Here is a 13,903-nt window from a genome sequence, read left to right on the forward strand (position 1 = left end):
CACTACAATAGCAATCGTGGAACCATACTAATTATATTCACCCCGATATTGGCTTGTTAGGTGTGGGAAATACAGCTACTAGAATATTTTGTGAAATAAACCCACACACCTCATGTATAACTCTCACCGGAAAAAGAAAAGTTTCAAGGTGGGAAAAAATTTTCAGCAGCATCGCAATAAAATCTAAAAAAATATTATATTCCAACCTATTTAAGATAATACATGTGCGACGATCTCTAGTGCATAATAGTTCTCTTATTAATTGTAAATACAGACGCAATCACTAGCAAATCGACTCAAGATGCCTCCAAAGAAGTTTAAAGATCTAAATTCCTTCCTTGACGATCAGCCAGCGGACCCAAATATGGTCGCTTCCCCATTTGGTGGCTATTTTAAGAACCCTGCTGCCGATGCTGACAGTACTATAGCCTCAAACAAAAGCAGTTACCAACAACAACGTAACTGGAAACAGAGCAGCAACTATTCTCAACAGGGTGGTCATCAGTCACAGAACAACAATAGCAAATACAATAACCAAAGCTATCAGAAATCTAGTTACAAGCAATCAGCTGTAACGCCAAACCAGAGTGGAACTCCAACCCCATCTGCTTCTACTACTTCTCTAACCTCTCTGAATGAAAAGCTTTCTAACTTAGAGTTAACGCCGATCTCTCAATTTTTGTCAAAGATTCCTGAGTGTCAGAGCATCACAGATTGCAAAAATCAAATCAAACTAATCATTGAAGAATTTGGCAAAGAAGGTAACGGTACAGGTAAAAGAATCGAAGAATGGAAGATCATCGACGTTCTATCTAAATTCATCAAGCCCAAGAATCCACCATTAGTCAGAGAATCCGCCATGCTAGTCATTTCTAATATTGCGCAATTTTTCAGCGGCAAACATCCACAAGAAGCTTATCTATTGCCATTCTTCAATGTCGCCCTTGACTGCGTTTCTGACAAAGACAACACTGTCAAACGCGCAGCACAGCATGCTATTGATTCTTTATTGAATTGCTTTCCTATGGAAGCTCTAACTTGTATTGTGTTGCCAACAATTCTAGATTACTTGTCATCTGGTGCCAAATGGCAAGCTAAGATGGCCGCTTTGACTGTCATAGATAGAATAAGAGAAGACTCTGCAAACGATTTATTGGAAATAACTTTCAGGGATACCGTCCCAGTTTTGACTGACGTGGCTACCGATTTCAAGCCAGAATTGGCTAAACAAGGTTACAAAACATTATTGGACTATGTTTCTATTCTCGATAACTTAGATTTGTCTCCTCGTTACAAATTGATCGTGGATACTCTACAAGATCCATCCAAGGTTCCTGAGTCTGTTAAATCCCTATCTAGTGTTACATTTGTTGCTGAAGTCACTGAGCCCTCTCTATCTCTGTTGGTTCCCATTTTAAACAGATCCTTAAATCTGTCTTCATCATCCCAAGAACAATTAAGACAAACCGTCATTGTGGTGGAGAACTTGACAAGGTTAGTGAATAACCGTAATGAAATCGAAAGTTTCATTCCTCTTCTACTTCCTGGTATTCAAAAGGTTGTTGACACTGCCTCCTTACCAGAAGTTCGTGAATTAGCTGGAAAGGCTCTTGATGTTTTAAAGGAAGATGATGAGGCTGATAAGGAGAACAAATTCTCAGGTAGAATGACCTTACAAGAAGGTAGAGATTTCTTGCTTGATCACCTCAAGGACATTAAAGCCGATGATTCGTGCTTTATCAAGCCTTACATGAACGACGAGACAGTCGTTAACTACATGAGCAAACTCTTAACCGTGGATTCCAACGTCAACGATTGGAAAAGACTTGAAGATTTTTTGACCGCCGTTTTTGGTGGTTCAGACTCTCAGAGAGAGTTCGTCCAACAAGGCTTTATCCATGATTTGAGATCCCTATTTTACCAAGAAAAAGAAAGCACAGATGAGGATGAAGGTATTGAGATTGTCAACACTGATTTTTCCCTAGCTTACGGTTCCAGAATGCTACTGAATAAAACAAACTTGCGCCTTTTGAAAGGTCATCGTTATGGTTTATGTGGTAGAAATGGTGCTGGTAAATCCACTTTGATGAGAGCAATCGCTAACGGTCAATTGGATGGATTTCCTGATAAGGATACACTACGTACTTGTTTCGTTGAACATAAACTGCAAGGTGAAGAGGGTGATCTTGACTTAGTTTCATTTATTGCTCTGGATGATGAATTGCAATCTACTTCTCGTGGAGAAATTGCAAATGCTTTGGAATCTGTCGGTTTTGACGAAGAGAGAAGAGCCCAAACCGTTGGATCTTTATCCGGTGGTTGGAAAATGAAATTGGAACTAGCAAGAGCTATGTTGCAAAAGGCCGATATTTTATTGTTGGATGAACCCACCAATCATTTAGATGTTTCAAATGTTAAGTGGTTAGAAGAATATTTACTGGAACATACCGATATCACATCGCTAATTGTTTCCCATGACTCTGGTTTCCTAGATTTAGTCTGTACTGATATCATTCATTATGAAAACAAGAAGTTAGCATACTACAAGGGTAACTTGGCTGCATTCGTTGAACAGAAGCCTGAAGCTAAGTCCTACTATACTTTGACAGATTCCAACGCTCAAATGCGCTTCCCACCCCCAGGTATTTTAACTGGTGTCAAGTCGAGTACTAGAGCTGTCGCTAAGATGACTGATGTCACCTTCGCTTATCCAGGCGCTCAGAAACCTTCATTAAGTGATGTTTCTTGTTCATTGTCCTTGTCTTCTCGTGTGGCTTGTTTAGGCCCAAATGGTGCCGGAAAATCTACCTTAATCAAATTGCTAACAGGTGAATTGGTTCCAAATGAAGGTAAAGTGGAAAAACATCCAAACTTACGTATCGGTTACATCGCTCAACACGCATTGCAACACGTCAACGAACACAAAGAGAAGACAGCTAACCAATATTTACAGTGGCGTTATCAATTCGGTGATGATCGTGAAGTCTTGTTGAAGGAGTCTAGAAAAATATCCGAAGATGAAAAGGAAATGATGACAAAGGAAATTGACATTGATGACGGTAGAGGTAAGAGAACCATTGAAGCTATCGTTGGTAGACAAAAATTGAAGAAGTCTTTCCAATATGAAGTCAAATGGAAATATTGGAAGCCAAAATACAACTCTTGGGTTCCAAAGGATGTATTAGTTGAACACGGTTTTGATAAACTAGTTCAAAAATTTGACGATCATGAAGCTTCCAGAGAAGGTTTGGGTTACCGTCAATTGATTCCTTCGGTGATCACCAAGCATTTCGAAGACGTTGGTCTTGACTCTGAAATTGCTAATCACACTCCACTAGGTTCCTTATCTGGTGGTCAATTAGTCAAGGTTGTTATTGCAGGTGCTATGTGGAACAACCCTCATTTACTTGTTCTGGATGAACCTACCAATTATTTGGACAGAGATTCTCTCGGTGCTTTGGCCGTTGCTATTCGTGACTGGAGTGGTGGTGTCGTTATGATTTCGCATAACAACGAATTTGTCGGTGCTTTGTGTCCTGAACAATGGATCGTGGAGAACGGTAAAATGGTTCAAAAGGGCACTGCACAAGTTGATCAATCTAAGTTTGAAGATGGTGGTAATGCCGATGCCGTGGGCCTAAAAGCTGCTAACTTTGCCAAACCATCTGTCGATGACGATGATTCCCCTGCTAACATCAAGGTCAAACAAAGAAAGAAGAGATTAACAAGGAACGAAAAGAAGGTGCAAGTTGAACGTCGCCGTCTACGTTACATTGAATGGTTATCATCTCCAAAGGGTACACCAAAACCAGTTGATACTGACGATGAAGAAGATTGAACGCCTACTGGCTAGTGTTTTATCTTCACTGTTATTTCATTTTTTGTTTCTCTTCGCTTTCATCCTTTTTTCCTCTAATTACTCCTCAGATGGAGCTTTTTCTTACAATGTTGATAGAGTTTAGGGCAAGTATATGACGCTCTTCTTCCCTTTTTTGTTTCTCGGTTAATTCATTTTTAATACAGAGTGGTCAATATTTGGTTTTTTTTATATACAAAATGTATTCATAGATTGATTATGTAAACTTAAATCCAAGAACATTCTTTGATACTAAAATCTGTCATCAGGTAGTTGGGGAGTGGTGGCTGCATGCGGTACATTTAAACTGTGTATGTAAAGTTATCTTCATCCCTTATGCAGCGTTCTAAGTAAAGAATTACGTTTTTAGGGCATATCAGGAACAAAGCCTGAAGCATTAGACATGTCCCGCGACGATCCAAAGGGTGAACGTACAATTATTGGCCTCGGGCTACGTTATAAATCCCTCATTATGGCTAATAATGGCTACCATCAAAAATCATATCCGGGTAATAGTTTGAACTAGGGAGTTTTGAACTTTGGCTATTTCTTTTACTGGCGAAGAGGCGATGACGATTTTTCATTCATTGTACCCACACTTAGTTAGATGGGTGAGTAAAATTAGCAAAAAATCAATTATTTAATAGCCATGTCCACTTTCAATGCTGAAACTGCTGATAATCTAGAAGATATCGAAAAACAATTTGCTGTTGTTGCTGTTGAACAAGCCGAAACTTACTGGAAATTGCTAACAAGCATTCCAGGTTCCAAGCTTCGTCTGACGAAGTTCGATGATGAAATTTACGAAAACTTTATAGAAAGATTTCCAGAATACAAGGATGTTGAAAGAGTCAAAAAGTTTACGGACGGAGAGTTAAAGACCAAAGAAGCCAAGGAAAGATGGAGAAAATTCTTCACAATTTTTGAAAAAAAAATCGAGGATTACAACTTCGGTACTTTATTGAGAACAGACGCCTCAGCTGAGTACGGTGAGTTAACTACGTGCTTTGTTGTGAGACTACAGTTTTATGCCTTTGAAATAGCCAGAAACAAACATGGTTTGAACGATTGGATTGTCGGCCACAAATGAACATGCATATATATTTGTGATCAATTACATACAGAATACAATACATTACATTACTTTATATAAATAAGAGACACGTCCTATTTCTAAGTTATATATATATATATATATATATATATATATATACATGTATCATGCTTAGTAGTTTTGAATGTGTGAAATGTTGTACTTTTTTCTCTTCACTTTTAAAAGAAACTCATTAAAAATATATCAAAGTCTGTGGTTGTGGTCATTAACTGAATCAGAATGAGTGTGGCTGTGGCTTGAGTTGTTCTGATGGGAGTTTTCCAAATCTCTACTAGAGGTAGAAGTTAGATCAACGAATTCGACGTCAACTTTCTCTACGTTTGGAACTTTTAGACGCAGATCTTTCCGTATGGTTGCAATGGTGCTTTCCAAAAACTTTATTCCAACTTCTTGCCCCGAATGCAGGACTGGTACTTCCAAGGTTGTGGTAGCACGGAGATTGGGACCCGAAGCTAATATAGTGAGGTCTTTAACATTGAGTGTCCCTTTCGAATCCAAGTGCGTTTTCAAGCTGATAAGGCTGCTTTTTATTACAGATTCAACTTCCAGATAACGAGAATCAGTCGGTGGTATGGACTGATCAACTAATTCCTTCAATGATGATAATATGCCTTGCCCACCTGTTTTTATAATCAAGCCTGACACTACCAGCCCACCTAAATTATCCAATGATTGAATACCAAAGAAGTAACTAGATGTGATAGCAATTAGTGCCACCAATGAAGTCAAAGAGTCGACACGATGATGCCAAGCGTTTGCCATCAACACATTAGAGTTTGTCTGGATAGCCACTTTTTTGGTCGCTTGAAACACCCATTCTTTTATTAAGATGGAACCTGCTGCAATCCATACGGCATTAACATTAGTTGCCTGTTGTGCTACTGACTGAGGGTGGGTATGTGACTCTCCAATCAAGTTGGCCATCGACTCCAAAATTGCATGGGGAATGATGGGACCCACAATAGCGCATAGCGACGACCAACCGATGGATATACCGGCCATTGTCAGTATTGTGGATACTGCGAGAGATCCAACAGTTTCCACCTTTCCGTAGCCATATGGATACTCTGAAGTTGGTTTACGAGATGCATATTGGACAGAGAACAGCGTCAAGAAATCTGACACTAAATCGCTAAGAGCATGTACCGAATCAGCCAGTAATGCTTGAGAATGAAATGTCATTCCTCCTATAAACTTCCCCACTGCCATTCCCACATTTGATGCGAGTCCTATCCAAGTTATTCTCACCCCAGGGTTTCTTTTGATCTGCTGCACATTTAGCGATAACAGTGGGTCATCATGCAAACGTGTGTGGCTGTGTCCATGTGTATGCTGCAGCAACGATTTGACAGAGTCGGGTGGACTTTCTTTTGTTGGCTTATTGACATTTCGTTTGGAATCCAGTCCATCTTGTGCACAAGTTTGCGAAAGAACCTCTTCATTGTGTTTCTCCTCTTGAAGGTCCTTATTTAGCAGTACTGAAGAATGTAGGTGTCTAGCTGAGCGGACTGAGGTCGCTGTACCGAAGAGGTTAAGTGTTCTTACAGCCTTTCTGGCCGCATAAGAACTGTTGTATTTATAGCCCGGAACTGAAGGGCCAAACGGTTTGATTGAGCCAATACTTATTCGTAACATAACGTTATTGACTTCGCTTCTTTGAGCAGGTATTTTCTTGTACTTCTAAAATGAAAAAAAAAGATCCTTTGTAAGAACGCACTCGAGCAATTCCAATCAGCCGGGGTTTCGGTAAATGCTTACAGACCTTGATGAGAAATAAAAGAGTGATCTCAAGAATCGTATTCAACACAGTGGTACTTTACCCGCTAATTCCAGAGCATCTGAACCAGCCAACAAATGTGCCACCCCGTTTTCCCACAATCCTATTGTTATACACCTGAATCTGGATGCCCGTTAAACGGCACACTTTCACGAAAAAGGTCAGTAAGTGTTCAAATAAAATTAAACTGATATTCATAAAACATATAAACAGACAGCTATAGACCTAATTAAAACTAGACTAGATAAGCTAGCTCGTTAAAAATGGCATCTTGACCAACGGGTCAGACGAAGAAATAAAGATAAAAAAAGAAGGGTAAATTAAATAACATGTAGATACTGTCTCGCTTGCTACTCAACGGTGAAACCTGCACCGTTGACACTACGATGAACACGTCGACTATTACGTCTACCAGGAGCCCTGGTTTCCGCTGTCATCACCGAATTGGTCGTTTCCTGATCCAGATGAGTCGCGCCCTCCAGTGTTGGAAGACCGGTAGCGGTTACCTTGGGTACCTCTTGTGCGGCCTTGCTTTTGCTGTTGACCAGAAGTCAAGAAATCGTCGTCTTCTTCGTCGTCTAACTGACCTTGAGTGTTGGTCTCGCGGTAGGTCTGAGTATAAGTGCCTCCGCCGCTGCCTGCAGTGTAGTCAGTGGTTTGCTGTTGGTAGTCGTTTCCGCCAACCTGTCTGTTACCGCCTAGACCGGATTGGGGCTGTTGGCGCTGAGGGAAGTTACCTTGGTTTTGGTCACCGTAGGGGTCAGCCTTAGAACCTTGGTTTCTTAATTCTCTTTGTTGATGTTGCTCGTGGCGTTGTTGCCTGGTCTGGCTGTCGTCATCGTCTTCGTAACGTTCATCGTGCTCGTTACCGTGCAACTTGTCAGCAAACTTGTTTAATAAATTGGACATCTTTGGGTTGTTATCTGTACTCTGATTTTATGCTTCACTTATTACCTCTAGGAAACACTACTGCGTTGGAGGGAGAGAAGGAAAGAAAGTAATCTCTTGCATGAAATAGTAGCAAGCTTTTATATTCCAAGAATCGTTTATTACTTCAAGGGAGGCTTAATTAGCGACGCAGATGGCAAAAGGGAAGTGCATGGAACTGAGGACAAAAAAAGGATGCATACTTTCCTCACAGTCGATTTCCTTACTTCCGTTTGCGTTATTTTGTGATGTCCATAAGCATCATTGGGCGGGACAATTACCAAGAGATGTCATCACAAGTGGAAAATTGAGGAACATTAGCCTGGCATACCCGAGCAAAAGAAATGATGATCTTCAAACGTGCTTCCTGTATTGCACGTTTCCTTTTTTCAAGGACACCAAACTCACTCTTACAAGAACTGTGGTAAAGAAGGGGATGTTCATGAACACAAGTGCACGCACGCACGCATCTAAAATCACAGCGGCGACTACGTCAAGGAGCCGATTCAACTGGTAAAGGTGTTTCTTGCCACATGTTGAGACTTGCCATTTCCCTTTGGGATCCCTAAAAACCAGGATCTACTATGCAAAAGAAACATCCCCAAACCCATACCTGTAAGCTGACATTCCCATCAGCTTACAGGAAATCAAGGATACTTCAACATCCGCCACACAAGGCCAACCGGAAAGCCTTCAATCTACAAAATTGGTTCTTTCTCCTTTCCCTTATTTATTCAGGTGATATTGCACATGGCCGCACGGCTGACGCGGAACTCCGTAAGTGATGAAGAAGACAGTGACGATGATGGATGGTGGCATATTGAGCGAACCATTCAACAAGTAAGTACGCCACTGCAATTGCTCTACCAACACAAAAGAAGTGATTTAGAGCACATACGAAATCGTATAAGTGAAGTGTGAAAGAAAGAGAGCCCAGTAAAGGTAAAGAGCGATTGCGTCACACAAAATGATGAAGGGAAAAGTCACCATAATCAATGCGTTGAAAAAGTCAGCAACGTCTCGCTTCATCAAGAAATTGACGCCGGACACTTCTTTGTCGTCCATAGCTGAGGCAATGGACGTCGTTCAGCAGCGCAGTGCAACAGATCCAGTGAGACTGAAGCTTTTCCATACACCTCGGATGGTCTCGCAGGGGGCACATTTTGCGTTTTGTTTGCCAACGAAAAAACCACACTACAGACCGTTACTGCTTTCGCAGAAGGCACTTGACGAGTTCAGTTTGGCCCAGGATCGTGACTTGGAGAGAATCCTGGCTGGCGAAGAAATATATTACTCTGATGATATCTTCCCCTACAGTACAGCGTACTCGGGATTCCAGTTCGGTTCATTTGCTGCACAATTGGGGGACGGACGGGTGGTGAACTTGTTTGATCTCAAGGACAGCCGTGATGGGCAGTTGCAGACGTTCCAGTTGAAAGGAGCAGGCATGACGCCATTTTCGCGGTTTGCAGACGGCAAGGCCGTTTTAAGATCGAGTATACGTGAGTTCATCATGAGCGAGGCACTGCACAGCATCGGAATCCCCTCCACGAGAGCCATGCAATTGACATTGTTACCAGGGACGAAGGCGCAAAGACGCACGCAAGAACCGTGTGCTGTGGTATGTCGGTTTGCACCTAGTTGGATTCGGTTGGGTAACTTCAACTTGTTCCGGTGGAGACACGACTTGGAGGGGTTGATCCAGTTGTCTGATTACTGCATTGACGAGGTCTTTGATGGCGGAGGCAAATTCGAAGGGAAGTTCGACGTTAATGTATTCAAGAGCGACTATTTCCCCGATAATGAAAGAAAGATCGACGAGCAGGTGGAAAGAGATGAAAATGGGCGCGCCTCCCTGGATGAGAGAGACATTTCCGCCTTGAGCAAGTATGACAAGTTCTTCAGGCATGTAGTTTGTCTGAATGCGAACACCGTAGCCCATTGGCAAGCATATGGCTTTGCCAATGGCGTCTTGAATACGGATAACACTTCGATCATGGGGCTGACCATCGACTATGGCCCGTTTGCCTTTCTAGACAAGTTTGATCCGAGCTTCACCCCGAATCATGATGACACAGCGAAAAGATACTCGTTCGCCAACCAACCAAGTATCATATGGTGGAACTTGCAACAATTCGCCAAAGACCTGGCTTGCCTGCTAGGGCCCGGTTCCCGCGATCTTGAGAAGTTGCTCAAGGGCGAGTTGGACTCCGTTGGCGACGCCCTGGAGAAGACCATGATCGAAAGGGTGCAGAGGTTGGTGCAGTTAAGCGCTAACGAATACAAGTATGTGTTCACCACAAGGTACGCGCAGCTGATGGCGCAGAGACTCGGCGTGGATCTGGATTTGGAGCCATGCATGAGTTCCGCTAGCGGCAAGGATATCGAGCGTGCGGCAAAGAAATCCAGGGAGTTCTGTACTGCTATCGTGGAGCCATTGCTGGATATTCTGAAGGCTACTAAGGTTGACTACAACAATTTTTTTGTTCATTTGCAAGATTACACGGGGCCCTTCTTCATCAAGGCCGAAGACGAGCCTGCGACGGTCTTCGAAGCGTTTGACCCCGAGTACTTGAAGATGTTCTTCAACGCTGAACAACTTCAGCAGCTGGCGGAGCATGGGAAGGCCATAGCAGCCGGCAAGAAAGTGTTCGACACTGACGGTCAAATCCGTCTACTGGACGAAAAACTAGAAAAAATCCACGACTGGACAAAAGAATACTTGTTGCTAGCCCCGCCCGCCGAGGCCGCGGCAAGAGCGTCCATCGCCAAGAAAGCCAATCCGCTGTTTGTCCCCAGAAGCTGGGTCTTGGAGGAGGTGGTCGACGACCTAATGTACGGCCAAAGAGACAGCCTACAAGATCCCGACTCGGAGCTAGACACAACCGCCCTGAGGAAACTATACTTGATGAGCGTGAATCCATACGATCGTGCCGAATGGGACGCCACCTTGAGACCAGAATTGGAGAGGAAATGGGCCGATCTTTCGCACCAAGAGGGCACAAAGTTCATGAAGCAAGCCTCCTGCAGTAGCTAAACCAAAACCCACGTACCCGTACACATATATATATACATATATATATATATATATATGCGTATACGCATGGTAGCCGCCAACCGTCCAAACGCCCCGGCAGAAACACGCACCCACGTTTACACAGACTCGTTTGCGAACCCAAAAAGGAAAAAGGACAAGAATAGTTGAACGACCCGTCCTAGACACGAACACGAAAAACTAAAATACAATCGAATCGAACAAAAATAAAGGAGGAAACGAGGCAGAGGCGGAGACAAACAGGAACAGTGCAAGAAGAGTGGCAAAACGGTCTCCGTCGCTTTCACTGTCTATGCATTGTTATTGTCCAACAAACACGCTAATGACGAAACGAGATGCCTGACACTTTGAATTGCCCGCTTCCTTGCCTTTCGTCCTGGGTGTCGACCCGGCTCTTTCCCTATTCCTTGCATTTTCACATATATTAACTCTCGCTTTCTTTCCGGTACAATTTTTGGGTCTTCTTGATCAGCTTCTGGTATGCGCATCTGAATCGATCGCTCGAGAACTAACTTAACCTCATCCTAGCTGATATTGCCGTTTTGGGAAACTGCGGAATTTTTTGGGAGGAACGAAAAACAAGCGGAGGCACGCAAGGAAAAAGAAACGCACGAAGATCAAGCACGGATCTTTTTGGCGAGAGGTTTATAAGAGAAAGAAAGAGTGCTTAGCTAAAAGGAGATATTTTCCGTTACCGCATGCGTACTCGATCAAACACAGTCCCAAGGATGCAAATAGTACTGACACTGTGGTGTCTGATATGTGCATGTCTGGTAGCACCAGTGGCAGCCAAGAAAAGGACGCTGACGGCAAGCTCGCTGGTCACGTGCATGGAGAACTCGCAGCTTTCAGCCAATAGCTTCGATGTGTCATTTTCCCCCGACAACAAGCAGCTACATTACAATCTGGACTTGACCACACAGATCGATTCTTACATATATGCTTACGTGGACGTATATGCGTACGGGTTCAAGATTATCACGGAGAACTTCGACGTGTGCTCCATGGGCTGGAAGCAGTTTTGTCCCGTGCACCCAGGTAACATACAGATAGACTCCATTCAAACTATCACCGAGAAGTACGCGAAAATGATCCCGGGGATCGCGTACCAGGTGCCCGATATTGACGCCTACGTCAGGTTGAACATCTATAACAACGTGAGTGAGAATTTGGCGTGTATCCAGGTTTTCTTTTCCAATGGGAAAACCGTTTCGCAGATCGGTGTTAAATGGGTCACCGCTGTTATTGCTGGCATTGGTCTGTTGACTTCAGCCATCCTGTCCACTTTCGGGAACTCCACAGCTGCATCTCACATCTCGGCAAACACCATGTCGCTGTTTTTGTACTTCCAATCTGTCGCTGTGGTGGCCATGCAGCACGTTGACAGTGTCCCACCCATTGCTGCCGCGTGGTCTGAGAATCTTGCCTGGTCGATGGGGTTGATCCGTATCACGTTCATGCAGAAGATTTTCCGTTGGTATGTGGATGCCACTGGGGGTTCTTCAGCTCTATATCTGACAGCGACCACAATGTCGGTGCTTACCCAAAGAGGTATGGACTACCTCAAATCCACCTCAGTTTACAAAAGAGCGGAAAACGTCCTGTACGGAAATGCCAACACTTTGATCTTCAGGGGTATCAAGAGAATGGGGTACCGGATGAAAATTGAAAACACCGCTATCGTTTGTACTGGGTTCACATTCTTTGTAGTGTGCGGATACGTTTTGGCCGGGTTCATTATGGCCTGCAAATATGGTATTGAACTGTGCATAAGATGTGGTTGGATACGAAACGATCGGTTCTACCAATTTAGGAAGAACTGGAAGTCCGTCCTGAAAGGGTCTTTATTGAGATACATCTACATCGGGTTCACGCAACTGACAATCTTGAGTTTCTGGGAGTTCACCGAAAGAGATTCTGCGGGAGTTATCGTTATCGCATGTCTGTTCATCGTCCTGTCATGCGGTTTGATGGGTTGGGCTGCATATAGAACGATATTCTTTGCTAGTAAGTCTGTGGAAATGTATAATAACCCGGCCGCCTTATTATACGGTGACGAATATGTCCTAAACAAGTACGGATTCTTTTACACCATGTTTAACGCGAAACACTACTGGTGGAATGCTCTGTTAACGACGTACATATTTGCCAAGGCTTTATTCATCGGATTTGCGCAAGCATCTGGTAAGACACAAGCACTGGCCATTTTTATCATTGATCTGGCATACTTCATTGCCATCATTCGTTATAAACCATACCTGGACCGTCCGACAAATATAGTCAACATCCTCATTTGTACTGTAACTTTGGTTAATTCGTTCCTCTTCATGTTTTTCTCAGACCTATTCAATCAGAAGTATGCTGTCTCTGCTATCATGGGTTGGGTGTTCTTCATCATGAACGCAGCCTTCTCTTTGATCTTATTATTAATGATTCTGTCATTCACTACAATCATTCTGTTTTCCAAGAATCCTGACTCGAGATTCAAGCCAGCAAAGGACGATAGAGCATCCTTCCAAACACATGCTGCTCCTCAGGACGGTGCTTTAAACAAGTCCGTAGCCAACGAACTAATGGCCCTCGGTAACGTGGCAAAGGATCACACTGAAAACTGGGAACACGAACTAAAGAGTCAAGAGAATAGAAGCGAAGATAATCTTTATGACGACGAGAAAACTGGTACTAATTCAGATAATGCAGAAACCAGCAGCAAAGACACCAGCCGTCCAACATTTTCTGAGAAAGTTTTACGTTCATTATCTATCAAAAGAAATAAGAGCAAGCTGGGCAGTCGTAGGGGGGAAACGCCGGATAAGTCAGCGCAACGAGGATACACCCCTGACCGGGCAAGCCCTTCGTCCAATACTAAGTCATATCCCGGTGGAATGCACATGAGACAAGCGTCTGAGGCAAATAATGGGTTGATCAACGCATATGAAGATGAACAATTCAGTCTATCGGAACCAAGTGTACTGGAAGATACCGCCAGTTCCACCCAAATGCACATTATGCCGGTACGAGATTTGAGCTTGAATAGTGTATCAGACGCCCAAGATGTAACTAAAAAAGCAAATATCTTGGATTCTAGTTATTTGTAAGCTTTCTCGACGAAATAATGATAAAAGACCGAAGAAATCAAACAATCACAAAACCTACTGCATTATTTTCAGACTC

General features: G+C 43.2%; 6 protein-coding genes across 6 annotated transcripts; 4 read left to right on the plus strand and 2 right to left on the minus strand.

The window, feature by feature from the left end:
• Window positions 1-301: 301 nt before the first annotated feature.
• On the plus strand, window positions 302-3,838 carry NEW1 (New1p; the record flags this gene model as incomplete). The annotated part of the gene is made up of 1 exon (XM_056231620.1): window positions 302-3,838. The coding sequence occupies one exon, from the start codon at window positions 302-304 to the stop codon at window positions 3,836-3,838; it is 3,537 nt and encodes a 1,178-aa protein (XP_056085420.1).
• Window positions 3,839-4,505: 667 nt separating this feature from the next.
• CHP1 (ribosome-associated Tef1p biogenesis chaperone CHP1) lies at window positions 4,506-4,946 on the plus strand (the record flags this gene model as incomplete). The annotated part of the gene is made up of 1 exon (XM_056231621.1): window positions 4,506-4,946. The coding sequence occupies one exon, from the start codon at window positions 4,506-4,508 to the stop codon at window positions 4,944-4,946; it is 441 nt and encodes a 146-aa protein (XP_056085421.1).
• Window positions 4,947-5,153: 207 nt separating this feature from the next.
• Window positions 5,154-6,605, minus strand: MMT2 (Mmt2p; the record flags this gene model as incomplete). Its single annotated transcript, XM_056231622.1, has 1 exon — window positions 5,154-6,605. One exon carries the CDS (start codon window positions 6,603-6,605, stop codon window positions 5,154-5,156), a length of 1,452 nt encoding a protein of 483 aa, XP_056085422.1.
• A 550-nt stretch (window positions 6,606-7,155) lies between these two features.
• GRE1 (Gre1p) lies at window positions 7,156-7,656 on the minus strand (the record flags this gene model as incomplete). The annotated part of the gene is made up of 1 exon (XM_056231623.1): window positions 7,156-7,656. The coding sequence occupies one exon, from the start codon at window positions 7,654-7,656 to the stop codon at window positions 7,156-7,158; it is 501 nt and encodes a 166-aa protein (XP_056085423.1).
• A 988-nt stretch (window positions 7,657-8,644) lies between these two features.
• FMP40 (Fmp40p) lies at window positions 8,645-10,711 on the plus strand (the record flags this gene model as incomplete). The annotated part of the gene is made up of 1 exon (XM_056231624.1): window positions 8,645-10,711. One exon carries the CDS (start codon window positions 8,645-8,647, stop codon window positions 10,709-10,711), a length of 2,067 nt encoding a protein of 688 aa, XP_056085424.1.
• Window positions 10,712-11,457: 746 nt separating this feature from the next.
• On the plus strand, window positions 11,458-13,827 carry FLC1 (flavin adenine dinucleotide transporter; the record flags this gene model as incomplete). The annotated part of the gene is made up of 1 exon (XM_056231625.1): window positions 11,458-13,827. One exon carries the CDS (start codon window positions 11,458-11,460, stop codon window positions 13,825-13,827), a length of 2,370 nt encoding a protein of 789 aa, XP_056085425.1.
• Between the last annotated feature and the right edge of the window lie 76 nt (window positions 13,828-13,903).

This window comes from Saccharomyces kudriavzevii, assembly GCF_947243775.1.
Source record: "Saccharomyces kudriavzevii IFO 1802 strain IFO1802 genome assembly, chromosome: 16".
Lineage (NCBI taxonomy): Eukaryota > Fungi > Ascomycota > Saccharomycetes > Saccharomycetales > Saccharomycetaceae > Saccharomyces > Saccharomyces kudriavzevii.